This window comes from Hyalella azteca, unplaced genomic scaffold (genome assembly GCF_000764305.2).
Source record: "Hyalella azteca isolate HAZT.00-mixed unplaced genomic scaffold, Hazt_2.0.2 contig16827, whole genome shotgun sequence".
NCBI classification, from domain to species: Eukaryota; Metazoa; Arthropoda; class Malacostraca; order Amphipoda; family Hyalellidae; genus Hyalella; species Hyalella azteca.
Window position 1 is genome coordinate 284,117 of NW_025946635.1, and position 16,236 is coordinate 300,352.

At 37.6% G+C, this 16,236-nt stretch overlaps 1 protein-coding gene across 1 annotated transcript; it reads left to right on the forward strand.

The window, feature by feature from the left end:
• Positions 1-1,041: 1,041 nt before the first annotated feature.
• On the forward strand, positions 1,042-6,834 carry LOC125179352. The gene is made up of 7 exons (XM_047885051.1): positions 1,042-1,064; positions 1,291-1,389; positions 2,020-2,114; positions 5,108-5,265; positions 5,581-5,689; positions 6,321-6,550; positions 6,763-6,834. The coding sequence occupies exons 1-7, from the start codon at positions 1,042-1,044 to the stop codon at positions 6,832-6,834; spliced, it is 786 nt and encodes a 261-aa protein (XP_047741007.1).
• Positions 6,835-16,236: the final 9,402 nt, after the last annotated feature.

The window sequence follows — 16,236 nt, forward strand, 5'->3', positions numbered from 1 at the left end:
GGTAGCCGAAGTGAGGTAAGTCAAAGCTAAAAATTCTATCTTCTATCTGGAAGTTGTGAGTGGTAAGGAAGTAATATCTGAGTTGATATCTGAGCTCCTATGTTGGGTTTTGTCGCTTCATTTATTATAGTAGTTTTTTTATAGTATTTAAAAAACGCACGAACACTTCGTTCATCAAAGATGATGAGAAATGAAAAATATTACCTGAAAAAATATGAAATCGTTCAACTTATTTTCCAACTTTTTCAACTAATTTTCAACTTCAATTTTTTCAACTTCTACTTATTTTTTATTTAGACAAAAAATCTGTAGCTTGATGCTTAATTTATGAATCACAATCGCACGTGTAAGAATTTAATCCATAATGCTAGCTGAAGTAGAATTGTTTTATTTTTGAAGATGTATGGATCACACAAAAAATGCTCGCCACTTAATTAGTTATCTTCCAGGTGAGAGTAATCAAAGATTCAAGGAACGGTCTCTACTTACCACGCTTCATGATCAGCAACGCGGGCTTCTTCAACTACAGCGCTCTAGAAGGTCAGTAAATAGATTATATTTTAAACCCTCCAAAAAACAATAAAAATAAAGAATTCAAAAAAACAAAATCCAAGAAAAAAAAAGGAAAAAAACCGGGCCAACTAACGCAAAACGCCAATTCAACAAAAAAGAAAAAAAAAAAAAAAGCCCCCGAAAATAAAAACCCAAAAGTAAACCCCAAGAAGTTAAATCCCCTTTAAGGAAAAAAAAAACAAGAACAAGGAAACATTAAAAAACAAGGTCCTTAATCAAAGAACGTGCAAAAAGTTGTGACAATTCCGCAGAATTCAACGTCTCCCTGTACGAAGCCTCGCTAGTTTCAACGGTGATGCTTGGCAAGGTCGCCTTCACTGACACTCTGCTGAATAATGTCGAAGCTGCCAACCGTGACTATCACGAGCTCCTCAAGCGCCTCAACACCACGGCTAGAAACATTTGGTGGAAGCTCGCATACAAGTAAATCTTTTAAATCATAAATTTTAAGGCACTCAGAGATTGGTAATGTTTTGTTCTGGAATTTCATTGTAATTAATCTGCTGTAAATATGGTCATATTTCATGATTGCGTGATTTTGGAAGCAGTCTGTATTTCTCAAGTTTGCAGCAAGATTTTTAGGACACAAAGGCAAAATATTTGCCTTAGGGTAAAGTTATAGGTAGCTAACTCGTCGAGTACGAGAGCAAAATAATGAGTCTAAATATTAAAGGCAATTAAAAAAATTAACGCACTCAATTGCTATTTTGAGTGCAGATGTGAGGACCTTATCATAGACTGCGTGTTTGAACACGAGTTCTATACGGGCCATGAGTGCTGCGGGAAACACTTCTCTACTGTGCTCGGTACATTGGGGTAAGTTCTTTAACATGTTTCTCGGAACATTGGAATGAGTTCAGGGATATATTTATCGGGAACATTAGGGCACGTTCATTGACATATTTTCTGAACGTTGCGATAAGCTTATTGACGTTTATGTCGGAACATTAACATGAGTTCAATGACATGTTTAACAGAAGCTTAGGGTGAGTTAACGGAGATGTTAATTGGGATTTAAGATAAGTTCACAGATGTGATTATCGGATTTCAGGACGAGTTAACTGAACTATTTATCGAAATTTATGGCAAGTTCTCGGCCGTATTCATTGGAATTTATGGCGAGTTTGTTGAACATAAAATAAAGAGATTAATCCATGCAACAGCTCCAATCGATTACTGAATAAATTTATTCACTTTTTAGCGCATTTTCTCATTTATGGAAAAAATGCACTATTGTGATCGCCATGTCCGTCTGTCCGTGACTTCGCGTTTTCGTCGACGAGAAAATACGCTCTCTGTCACTCACTGCAGTGAGTGCTGAGTTATATTTTTTAATTCAATATCCACTTTGGAGAAAATTTTATCATGCCTTATTACGCGTCTTCCGGTAGAAAAGATAATTAAATGGTTTAGACTTTCTTTAAAATCGTTTTGTTTCACTTGCAGGCTAACCTTTGAGATATCGAGGAAGATTCTGCAGAACAGAGAGGCGGTGTCAGCTGGGATTGGCATGAACTTTCGAGTTCCTTTGCAACAGCTTTGTGAGTTTTCAATATTTTTATCCGTTGTTCACGGTTGGGGATCATTTAAATGTTTCAAAATCCCTGTGATTGGCGCAATTATTTATCAGGAGACCTCGCTGTTGCCCTATAATCCATTTCTAAATTACTGAGAACAATTTTGGGTTTAGTTTAAGCGTATAAAGGTGTCACATTTTATATAAAGGTGTTATAAAGGTGTCAAATCTCGAAAAGACTCACTTAGACCAAATATCGAACTCCATTCAAAGTTAAATGTTCGTTTTACTAATCTATTTGATTATGCTATAGTTAACATCTTAAAGCTAGTGTTACGGCTGAAAATACACAGTTTGATGAATATATGAGCAGAAATAGTATTAAATAGCAAGTGGCTTAGTGAAAAATAAATTCAGCTTTAAATAAACAAAGATTATATAACAGCACGTGGCCTAGTGAAAAAAATTAGATTTAAATAATAAGTAAATAGTGTAACATAGCACGTACCTCGATGATAATGAATTCAACTTTACAATTAAATAAAATGTTATCTGCGGAGGTCCCATCATTGTTCCAATTACATGAAAGCTCACGCTAAAAAAGTAGCACTAATTTTGAAAGCAATTCTCATTTCAATCCGGGAATTAAAGTATGTTTCTACAGTGTTTAGTTTTGATGAGCGTGAGCCCTTGAGAAGTTTTAAATATCTGAATCACAATCAATAAAAAGTTCGAAGATACTTGGGTAACACGCGATGATTTTCCATCAAAAAGACCAGAGAATATTTAATTATAGCCAAAATTCGAGGTAGAATCCTTAATTTCTTGGGTATTTGTTGACATCCGCGTGAAAGTATTACGTGAAGTAAATTTCTGAGATCATAATATTGAAATTTTATAATTATATTATTTAAATTTTAAAATTATAATTTTTAAATATTAAAATTGCAATATTTAAATTTTAAAATTGTAATATTCACCAGCTAATCAATGGTACACACTTTTCCATCATCATGAAATTTTTCGCAAAGAAATGAACTATCATTTAAAATATTTGAATTTAAGTTAAATTCAATAATAGAAGCACTACGCATTTAGGTCAGATGTCCACTGAAAAAAAAAACATTTCTTATTCACATAGAGTAATCAAAGTAACGGCTTGGTCATTTACCTATAACCGGTTGTCTCATATTTCCACTTCAATTTTAGGTCTCAGTTAACTTCTGGGACTTACTTTTCCCATACGTGTTCCTGACTTTTCTTAACGATATCACAATTAAAATTCATCGTTTAAGATCTCAACGGACTGACATCCATGGAAAAAGTGCCTTATAAAACGCTTTATTTGCTTTGTTGTCGCGCAACACAACAATTAGTTTTTTCGTATGTCCTCCTAATGAACATTCCCTTGACAAAGACACGACGGACCTTGATTGAGACAATGCGCTAGTTCTTATGCATATATCGGAGAAAAAAAATGAGGCCGAGTAACTGAGGGAATTATAGTCTGCAAATAAAACCTCCTATCTAAGAACTAAGAACGACATTGAGACATGGACCCAGACGAAGTGCATTAACCTCAAAGTGCATACGAACCAATTTGAACAATATTAAGAACATTTGTGGAGAACGCGCTACACACGTGTCCTTGGATTGAGAGAAATGTATTTAAATTTGTCAGAATGATTAGTGTAATTCTATAAATATATTTTTGAGCGTTTAAAAATCGAAGGTTATATAGTGTCGGCAAGGTTATCATACTGTAGAAAAAGTTCTTGCAATGCAGTAACGTATATATATTTGTCAAAAGTGTGTTTTCGAATGTATTTGTATGTGCGTTAAAAGACTTGTGAAATGAGCGAATATTTAAATTTACACAGCGGCTATTCGAGCGCTTGTCCAGGATAATTTTCTTGCCATGATTTTACCTGAACCTGAAATTTTATTCATGCTTGTAGGACAGAAAGAGACAAGTAAATTCGAGTCGCAACGGGGTTATGGCGCAGGCAGTTCTATAATCCCAATATTCCAAGTCCCGCTCTCACAATGAAAATTATCGATGCTAAACGAAAGAAGAAACGTTCACTGCGCCAAGATTTTTAAATTTCCAGTATAAATAAATTTACTCTAAGACCCAAATGACTTTGCAATTTTTTATACCCAAGTCAATAATAATAATAACTCAATAAATATAAGTTCAATGTCCTGGATGAAATGTATGTTTAAACGGGACTTTCTCATCCACATGAGCTCAATTATATATGGGTTTGGAATTATGCATGCTGAAATTAGCTTGATTATTGATCCCTGGCAGAGACGAATAAACTGCTGATTATAAATAGACGATAACTGAAGAACATTTATCCTATTCTGGGTTCAAGCTTGGTATTTAAAACGTGAATTAATGTCACAATGCGTTTTCTATTAATAAATACCTGATATCATTCAAATTCCGACATAAATAAAGCAATAAATGAATTATTATATGCCGAATAACATTACCTAGACTCGTACATATAATCAATTAAAAATGTTCCTAACATTCCACCCTGAATTTTCTACCGCACAACTTCTTTTCATAAAATTAAAGTATCATCGAAATTTCTTTCGTAACAAAATGAATCCTCTAAATCTCATTCGCTGAAATAAATTGAAAAATTGTATAAGAAGCAAAAAGCATAAAGCAAGATGCATGAATAATGCATGAAGGGATTCTAACTTGTATTCATTGTTCCCCTATATTGCGAACGAAGGACACGGAAAATCGTTCACTTTCTTGAGCGGTTGTATTCCAGTTTTAGGAAACTAATAATATTTATTTTCGGCTTGAGACAAAGAAGATTGAGAATGCTAAAGAAAAACCCGAAAGCTTTTGGATCGAAATATTTCAGCAGCAGTTTGCAATTACTTTAGATCTCTCCTCAACTGATCTTCATATTTTCGTACTAATATTTGGATAGTAAAAAAAATTAATGTTTGAAATCATTATTAATTAATAAAGGAAATTAATAATTCCAGCTCTTGACTGGGATTACATGAACAACCGAGCTACGGTGCTACACGGTGGACTGCGGATCCACATTCTGTCTGACGACAAAGGTTATGACTCAGAAGTGTCCTCTCTGGTGCCTGTGGCGTCTGGAGAGCGAACCATGGTGGCCGTTACTTACATCAAAGTGAGCCAATTCGATTTTAGTTCGTTTCAGTTATTTAAATTAAGACATATTTTGGAATTTAGGTTAATTTCACCTAATTTTAGGTTAAACAAACGCATATTATCGTGCATTAGTTTAGTCGAATTAACATAATTGATGAAAAAGTAATGATCCGCGAACAGTTTACTTTACTTTGAATTACATGTTTTATAAAATAAATGATTCTTTATCCCAGTTAGTAAGCCCAGGTATCTTGATTTATTATTGAATGGAATTAACAGTCTGAGATATTCAAGCAAAATATCCAGATACTTGATCGAACTATTTCATCGCTAGCATGACAACACGGGCCTGCATCAGAGCATCGTGCCGTGGTGGGACAGCTCGCTGTCGTGCACCCCCAGCCACGCGCCGTACGAAGAGCGCGCCGTCGTTGGTCAGAAAGGTCACCTACCCCTTCTGGAACGGTGAGAGACTAGACAAGGTACTTGGAAATTATCTATGGATAGTTAAAAATACCACAAGAAGCTCAGGAACTGTGTGCTGGTCACCTCCCCCTTCTGGTACGGTGAGAGACTAGACAAGGTACTTGGAAATTATCTATGGATAGGTAAAAATACCACAAGAAGCTCAGGAACTGCGTGCTGGTCACCTACCCCTTCTGGAACGGCGAGAGACTAGTTAGGGTACTTGGAAATTATCTATGGATAGTTAAAAATACCAGAAGAAGCTCAGGAACTGCGTGCTGAACACCTATCCCTTCTTGAATGGTGAGAGACTAAACAAGGTACTTTGAAATTATCTTTTGATAGTAAAAAATACCACAAGAAGCTCAGGAACTGTGTGCTGGTCACCTACATTTTCTGGAACGGTGAGAGACCAGACATGGTATTATTATTATTATTAATGTTATTCTACGAAGAATTTCTCGTGGCGTGTGGTTCAAATGAACTTGAGGGCACGTCACGCATAAGGTTAATAGCAAGCGAAAAACAAATAGACACAAGAAAGGATGGGAACGGATAAAATGACTAAGCAATAGATTCATAGGCTCTACGAAATAGTTCTGTTTTCAGGCGTCGACGAAAGTCGACGAAACACCTGCAACGAAGGAGCCAATGTTACGGAAGTCAGCAGATTGTTCCAGGTTCTGGTGGAGGCGATCGTGAACGCTCTGTCACCGACCGTAGAAAGGCGTGTAGATGGTATGACGAGATCCGCTGTTGACGCCGAACGCAATCGTCTCCTAGAAGGCAGATACGACACGCGCTGCAGACATTCCGTGAGAAAAGGAGGCGCCAGACCGGTAAGGCATCGGAACATCAGAACAGCGACCTTGAACTGCGTGCGATGCTGAATGCGTAGCCAGTGAAGATCGAGCAATATCGTGGTGACATGGTCAAATATTTGCTCATTGCACCCAAATCGAGCAGCAGCGTTCATTACGGATTGCATTTTATTAAGTGCCATGGGTGGAAGTCCATAAAGTGTGGCATTACCATAGTCCAATCTGGTCAGAACGAGTGCCACCACGAGGGCCTCGAGGACCGGCCTCGAACGACAGCGGCTGATGATAAGTACTCGTCGTAGAGCGCCAAAGCAAGCGGTGGTGACTTTGGCAATCTAATTGTTTATAGAAAGTTTCGAGTCATACAGAATACCCAGGTTATGAACTGCAGACGCAAGCATGACGAGCACGTTGCCAACGCGAATAGGGTTGGCCGGAAGTCGATGCTGGCGCCGAGTAGTAGCAAATCGAATAAAGTCAGTTTTGCTGCATATTGAGCTGGAGCTGGTTGGAGCGCATCCAGTCGGAGACGGCATCCATGCAGACAGACTTTCGATGCTGCAAAGCTACGGCGTCAGCCGGTGCACATAAGTCATAAATTTGGGTATCGTCGGCGAACATATGCGGATTCAAAAAATGTGAATCGTTTATATGCACGCCGACAGTATGTAACAGGAAGAGGATCGGGCTGAGAACTAATCCCTGTGGTACGCCGCAAGTGACCAACGATGGCGTAGAAGAAAAGTTCATTAGTCGAACGCATTGGGATCTATTGCTGAGATAGGACTCGAACCACAGCAGCACTGTGCTGCGCAGGCCGGATGACACGTCAATTCGACGCAATATGGTGGCGTGTGCGACCGCGTGTCAAACTTGACCGACAGGTCGACTAAAGCTAGTGCCGCAATGTCGCCGCGGTCTTCTACTCGCAGAATGTCTGAAAGCACCTTCGGCACTGCAGCTTCCGTCGAGTGGAGATGACGGTATGCAGACTGGAGGCCAGGCATCAGACCGGACTGCTGAAGATGGCTGTTCAGCTGTCGGCCCACAACGCGTTCCAGGAGTTTCGACAAAATTGACAGGTTGGAGATGGGTCGATATGATTTATGATCGGAAGCGTGAAGGTCTGGTTATTTTAATATAGGCGTAATATAAGCTGATCTGAAGTTCATCGGAACAACACCATCAGTGAGGCAACGGTTGAACAGTTCGACCAGATAATGTGCTAGGGTTACAACATTACCCTTAAGTAACGAAGTCTGTAGCGGATCGCTGGCACATTGCTTGTTAGGCAGCGCGCGCACACAGCAATGACATCATCAGCTGCGACGCGAGTGAATTCTTGGAGCTACGCAGCCGAACGGGCACGGGGCAAATGCTGCCGGCGGAGCATCGGTCGACGACGCTCGCACGGCAGAAGTTTTGTTTTCAAAAACCGCATGGAATTCCTCCATGCTTACGTCGTCCGAAGCCTCTGTATGACCTCTTCCCATGAGTTTATCTAGCGAACGCCACAGCGCTCGAGGATCGCGCGTCGACTCTTGGGCGCCAAAATGACTCTCATTTAGAACGAAGAAGGTCGACATAACTGCGCCGCTCATCTCGCCAGGTGGATGCAACAGTATCGGCAGCAGCAGAATTGCCGCGTCATTTCGCTCGGTCGATAGCTCAGGAGCAGTCGAATTCCTCTCTTCGAGACTCAGCATTCATCGCCGAACCAGGGGTCGGAGACTCGTTGGGATACCCGAACTGTGCATGTACTGTAGGAATGAGGTCATCGAGTGCACAGGTCAGCTCAGTGATGTAGCCTTAGACGAGGTGGTTGACTGTTAGTGCCAAACATGAGTCAGGCCGACGTAGTCGGGACGACTGCAGCTTTTCCAGCTTTTCGCGTAAGACATCGCCATCGGACCGAGCCACGGACGACAGGTAACCGGTTTGTACGCTGGAACAGGGTGCACGCATGGCATCGTCCACTGAAGTAGTCGATGGTTGGATATTGCGATCTCGATGATGTCGCCTGGCAAACTTTGAGGGTCAGCACGCGTGATGACAACATCCAGCAGTGTGCCCATGCCGTGCGTCGCCAAGGTCACGTGACAAACCATACCAAAAGTGGCCGGAAGGTCGTTCAGCTGACGAGTCAATGTGTCTTCGAAGCGATCCAGTTGAACGTTCAAATCGCCGGTGATAAGGACATGATCGGGGAAAGTCTGGTGAAGACATCGCTCAATTCGACGAAAACTTTACGCACCACTGCAACCGATCCACTACGATAGATGAATGACTGAAACGCCCGTAAACAAGGCACAGCTGACCCTAGCACATAGCAACTCAAAAGTGGTGGGTCGGACGCCGTTGCCAAGAACGGCAAGTTGCATGCCCCCACTCGACTACTTTGAGTCCTTCAGCGCGAAGACGGTCGAGGCAAACCGAGCCAGCGTCGTGCCAGGTCTCGGTCAGGAAGACGACATCTAGTGAGTGCGAGCGACAAATGTGAAGAAACTCGTCAACCTTGTTATTCAGCGAACGGAGGCAGCCGAACGATAACCGGCTAAACGGCTGCGCACAGTGGCGATCAACACGAACACTAAGCAGGTTTTGAGGATTACTTTTAAATTAGAAGATTTTGAAGGTACTTTGAAATTATCTATGGATAGTTAAAGATACCACCAGAAGCCCAGAAACTCTGTACTTGTTGTCTATCCTTTGTGGAAAGGTGAAAAACTAAACTATTAAGTAATTACTAGGGAATTCATCGTTCAAATTCACGGATACATTGTAAATTTAACTTAGCACATTTTAAAAAGCTTAGGAACCACAAGCTTGTTACATACCCTTTCCGGAACTGTGAGAAACTTGGCTAGATACATGGATTTTTTTTTTGTAAATAGTAAACGCTCGTACTAATGCATGATGCTCCTGTATTTCACGCGTCATTTATATCTTTGAACAACATGACTATTCTGTATGAAGGAATTTTTGGCAGAGGGCGATCGATTCTGTGACATCGATGATCTCGTCTACTTGATGAAGACCGACGTAAACACGTCGCAGGACTGCCAAGAGTACTGTAAGCTGAGTTAAAAAACGATTTATATGTAAATGAGCACAGTGCAAACTATTACCATTTGCCGATTTTTATAGTATTGGTCGATACGATAGGCGTTAAGGTTGTCATACGTATATGAGAGGTGTTGGCAATATATGAAATAATCTTAGCCTTCTAAATACGCTTATATTAGCAATAACTATTATCACAATCTTTGATATTGATGTAATAATCATTATCATCATTGTAAAATTAGAATCATAAGAATAAAAAATTTAAAGATATCAATGGATTACTAATAAAAACAATATTCAATGAAATATTAACAAAAATTGTAGAATGAATTGAAATTAATAAGTTCATGAGCAAAATATAAAAACCTCAATTTAGGAAATAAATTAATAATTCATGATCTTAATAACAAAGACGGAACGATAAAAATGACAATAGAGTAAGTATTTAAATGAAGGCAATATTATTATATACAATATAAAAGCAGGCAAGTAACAGACTTGATGATTCAACGGTAATTTATTTCTGTAGTGCGCATACTGTGAGTTGAATATAAAGAAGACTGTAATTTCAAAATCTTCGGATGCATAAATTATAGAATATAAATAAATTCTATGAAATGATGAATTGATGCTTTTTAGCGCATTTTCTCATTTATGGAAAAAATGCACTATTGTGCTCGCCATGTCCGTCTGTCTGTCTGTCCGTCCGTCTGTCTGTCCGTCCGTCCATGACCTCACGTTTTCGTCGACGAGAAAATGCGCTCTCTGTCACTCACTGCAGTGAGTACTGAGTTATATTTTTTTAATTATATTGCCGGCACAACAATAAAACAGAAACACTACATATTTTATTACTAAAAATCAGTAATTTGACTTGCCATCATTCCGACATGAATTTTCACGAACAATGCAAATAATTAATTTATTATTTTTGTATTTTATTTATCTGATCCGTTTTGCAATGTTAAGAGATAGCATTATTTTTGTGTGTATTAATTTTACCGTGCCTATGAAACTGGATTTTTTAGCCCTGCTATTGTTGGTAATCAATGAACAAATTAAATCGATTTATTTTTATTAAATGAATAAATTTCAGTCTTCAACGAATGCGGTGCCGCTTGCGAAGAGACAGTCTACACGTTCTCTTCCCTGACCTCGCCGCTGCAAAAGGATTTGAATCGCGACGGGTGAATTTTACTAGCAATTGTCGTCAATATTAAAGCTTAATTCAAGTTGTGTTGGAGTGTTTAATATAGTATACCAATAGCACTACTAAAAATTTAGTATTATACTATATTCAGTAGTATTTGATGTATAGCTCAATGAATCAAATGTCAAACTGAGTATACGAAATTTGTTTATATGAGATAATTATGTCAACCTATTGGGGGAGAACGTCTCGTTTCTCAATTAATTTTAATAACGGTACGCTGGCGTCCATAAGCAAATGCTCTCATCATTACTCGTGATCCACAGGTTATTATTCGTTATTTCCATCGGGAAATTAAAATATTATAAAGAAATTATCATAAATGTATGAATATTATGTAAGAAATAAACAAAATATTACATCATATGAAAACCATTATCTAATTTAAAATGTATAAATTATAGCAATAGCACGAAAGGTTATTTGTTCAAGAATTAGGTATGTGAATTTATATTCTCATTAGACTCATTAGATACAGAAAGTGACCAGGCAAAACAATAGTTTGCGAAAAAAAAATAAGTTCGCTCAAAAATGTTCGCTTTCACAATTAATTTCATTCTGAGCTCTAAGTTAGGAAATTTTCACTGAACTCTCGTGAATCTATCTCGACGTCCAATTTTTTTGTGTATATTCATGTACTGTGACAAGTTCAGATTTCATATACTGTGCACTGGATGTTTCGAATAAAAAACATTTGCTGAAAGACACTGAAATTTAATTGATTTTCACTCTAATTAATGTAATGAAGAATTCATAGCGAATACTATAAATCTACGAACTTTATTATACAATATCTGAGATAACTTTTAGAAATTACAACAAACCATGATAAGAAAATTGATACAAGCAGCCACAACCATGCCAACTAAATCAAATATTAGCACGTGAATAACTTTAAAGAACACGAAATGATTTTTTCTTATATATTATTTTCTTCTGTAACTATGGTAATTCAACTCTTGTTTCAGCTGGTACGTGCAGGGCGCGTTCTCGATGTTCTACACGGAGCTCAGCTACACGCTCTTCACGCAGTCCAGGGCTGACTTTTTGATCTTGCTTAGTGGGTGTTGCGAATTTATATATTCTTTGGAATTCTTCTAATATTCTATTTAATAGAATATAATATTACTAAATGACATTTATTCAATAAAATCTATTGTATAAAAGTAAAAAAAAAAGTGTTGGGAATTCATATATTCTTTAAAATTATTTCATTCCCATATTCTAGTATATAAATGGTAATGAGTAAGAGTTGAGAATTTATGTATTCGTCGAAAATAATCCGATGTTCTACTATATAAATGATAGGGAGTAAGTGTTAGAATTCATATTTTCTTTGAAAGTAATCCAATATTTCACAATTTAAATGATATGAATTTGAAATACGGCTAAACTTCATGAGAAATTGTCTTCCATCAAATCAAATGTGGTAGATATAAGGCATCATGCGCTGCTTTTACTTGTCTCATATGAAATTTTAAAAAACTGTTACGTATTGTATGCCCTCAAATTTATTTGATTTCTTCTTTTTCAGTTTCAAGTGTCAAAATGTACAATAATCAAAAATGATGTTTGTGTATTCTCTACAAAAATGTGCATCCTGATATATCTTGTGTCGAACATAAGCCTAATTTTGTGCTGATATATTTTGGGCTTTTCCAAGTGTGTTTTGTGTCGTTCGTCTGAATTTCCTAAATAATAATTTGAACATAAAATATTTACTTTATTTTGAACAGGTTCCCTTGGAGGACAAGTAGGTTTGTTCATGGGCGCCTCCCTCATCACTCTTTCAGAGTTCATCATCGTGATCCTGGCCCTCCTTGTCTTCGCCATGAAGCACGTGTTTCACTACTTTGCGAAAGGTTCTCTAATTTATGAGTGAATTTTGCTCTAGATTGCAATGCTATGGTGATGTCAAGATAAGTCATACTAAAACCTGAGACTATACAATGGGCTGTTAGCTTATAATATGAGCAACGTAATAAAACTCACTTGGCGTTTTACTTGAAAATTTTGGTAAAAATGCGATTTAAGTGAACTAATCATATAAATGATGTTCTATATTCACGGATGATAAATTCTTTGAACATATATAACTTAACCATCGCAGTAGGACATTCCTGTCCAGGAAAAAATTATGTTAATTCACTAAAATTTTCATCCCTACAGCAATGAACTGAAGCAAGCGGAACTTGAGTGTCCAATTTCTTCGTGCTCCGTGAAGACTGAGACCTTCTGTGGATATAACCTCTTTTAATGAAGCCGAAATGCAACAAGATAACCAAATTTACCCTAGACTTGCTATACGGTCAATTGGTGGAAATTTCCCTGCTTCTGAGCGATTTCATCAGGTTTAATTACGCGTGAATAAGATTTAAAAGAATAAAGTTGGATTATAATATATATGATGCAACATTAATACTACTGCATCATAATATAAATCCCATTTTTGCGGCCCCATTACCAAGGATATAACAATAAAGTTTTGACACAGTAGAGTTTAAATAACTTCGAAAATTTCATTGAAATTACATAGGACGAATTCCACAGGTTAAACGCCATGAACTGGTGAAACTAAATAATTTACGGTCAAAGAACTGTTTAATCATCCAACATATTTAAGAAATGTCGGTCTCATCCGCAATCCATAAAAATAATAAATTTAAAACAAATGTATTTGAAACCACAAATAAAATAAATTTTCGAATTTTGTATCACACTTTAATTCAATGCTGTCGATGTAGAACGCGAGCGGCAGTTTCAGCCTCTACCATCAGTGTGCTGCCGATATATTATTATGCATACTTATTTTTGAACCGCATACAGTATAACAGATGAGGCCAAGGATCACTGCACTTGTTATCCTTGTCATCCAAATAACTGACACCGATATAAAATCAAATACATTTTGTACGATTGCTGTATTTTCATAGATTTTCACATGATTTCCATTTCTAACAATTTACTTAAATGAAACGGCAAATTTTAGTCTATTTACAGCAACAGTCTGGGCTGACACTCTAATTTGAAGCAGTTCATGCTTATTTTTCAAATTTTTCATTGACTTTGAAATCGTTAGGGTGTTGCTTGACGACTTACAAAGAGTCTTGGACACTACGAGTATCTTTCTAATTACAAAAGTCTTAATAATCACGCATATCCTGAAAATTTATAGTCTTGATAGTTCCAAGTACCTCAAATTAATAATTGGACACAACACGAATAACGAACACGAATGATACCAACTATTAGTGACAAAAATACAAATCAAAATATTTACAGAGTATTTAGGTCAGAACACAAAATGAAGTCCTTGAATGCTAGCAATGAGCAATTCACTTTGTAGAGCCTAGTTTGATTTCATAAGCGATATTTTGTGTATACGTAGAACATGAAGAGCTTGCGAAAAAACAAACTTTAATCTCTAATCAAGTTACAAATTTGCCTTAATTCAGCTAAAAAATACAATTCACTGACCCGCGTTACAAATTATATATTACATTGCAGCATTCAAATTCCGGTTTGTGAAATAAACATATTATGCTTTTTCTGAACGAAAAAATAACCGATCCCGTACTATGTGTGAACTCAATAATTTGACTTAAATTTCTGCAAGAATGTGCGGTAAACTTAAAATATACTCGCGAGCGCAATGTGAACTCACTCTAATTTACCGAACTCAAGTCAAAGACTTCACTCTTTAATTCGCTAAGCACAAAACTTGACATAAGCTACCGCACACATGTGAATGAACTCACCTAAGCTACTGAACGCAGACGAGTGAACTCACGCAAGCAATGTGAGTTAACACGAACATAATACGAATAGTTAATGAATCCGCATGCCTGTAATGAATCTGCTTGCCTTACAATGTATGTTTTAATATCCGAAGAAAATGTATCGTTTGGTGCTGCTCTACATTCAACGCATGTTTTTTTGTTATTTCTCAATGAAACAAACTGGTGCATTGTTTTTTTATTGGATGAGCTAGTTGCCAAGAATTACCTAAAAAATTCTCAGACATATATATTCAGTATGACCACCCTTATTTTTAATGACGGCCTCCAATCTACGCGGAAAGCTTCACAGGAGACACGCAGCATTTCTTGAGGGATCAAGTCCCATTCTCGTGTCAATTTAGACTTCAAACTATCCAAAGAATCATGAGGTGTTCTGCGGACCCTACTCTCTAAAATAGCCCACACAGAAAAGTCGATGGGATTCAAATCAGGGCTTCTTGAGGGCCATTCATTTTTGCTAATGAACGCTGGGATGTGACCCTGAATCCAGTTTCAGGTCATGTTTGAGCCATGTGATGGGGCAGAGTCTTGTTGAAAACTCCATGGTGAGCCGTTGAAGTGTTTTACGGGCCCAAGGTAACAACATAGCTCCAAAATGTTCGAAATGTATCGCTGACTGTTCAATTTCACTCATGAGGGGACAAAAACGAGTGGGGATTACCGCGGCCCAAACCATCACGGACATGGGATTTTGACGTCGCGTTGCTGTTCTGGTTGTCACAGATCCATCCCGACTCCAAACTCTTTCATTATGACTTTAACGCATTGTTCAATGTCAAATTTTTTCTCGTCACTGAACACGAAGTTGGCAGCGTGCCATCCTCAATGAAATCCAGAATGATGTGCTGGCATCTTTTGAGCCTCATTCGTTCATGATGGTCTGTTAGTTCATGCCTTGTTTGCATCTTGTAAGGGGAGGTTTTGAGGTCATCTTTGAGGACTATACGCATTGATGTCTGACTGACTCCTGCTTCTGCAGCAAATTTTGCAGCTGAGCGACGAGGGTTTCTCAACTTCTCCCTCGTGTTTTTGACCAATTGTTTTGTTCGGACACTTCGTTTTCTTCCTTGACCAGGTCCATTGCATGTTTCACCAGTTTCCTTGAATTTTTACCACCTTCCACACACTTTCACGACGAATTTGGAGCTGTTTTGCAATGACTGATGACTGAATTACTCTCGCCCTTTTCATGAAGGGTTACAATTGCATTTCTATCTACTACCATAAGTAATAATAAATTTAGACACCTTAGACTTCTGCAATATAAAATAGATGAATTAATAGATGATATTTATCTTTATTATAAAAGAAAAGTCTCCTAGAAACCAATTTACTTTTATATCGCAAACATCCGTTGCCATAAATATCGCGGACCCTGTATAGCAAAATAATTCGAAGTCAATTCTCTGGTGAAAGAAATTAGAAATTTGTACCTTCCCAATAAGATACTAAATGAAAATTATACGCAGTTGCACGGTCTCAATTAATATAAATGGATGAAGTGTATATTAAAAAGAGCATTGGATTAAAAACTGATTACATTTGCGTTTTTGTATTGCCGCCAGACTTTTGATGCTATTCTATCATGGATTTAGGCATAAATACCATCAGCAGAAGTCTTCTTAAAT

Bases quoted from the DNA above. Each gene is read 5' to 3' on its own strand.
- LOC125179352 (XM_047885051.1), top strand. From the start codon at position 1,042: ATGTTTTGTTCTGGAATTTCATT. The intron at 5,266-5,580 runs GTGAGCCAATTC...TTTCATCGCTAG, and splicing joins TGGCCGTTACTTACATCAAA to CATGACAACACGGGCCTGCA. The intron at 6,551-6,762 runs GTAAGGCATCGG...CAATCTGGTCAG, and splicing joins GAAAAGGAGGCGCCAGACCG to AACGAGTGCCACCACGAGGG.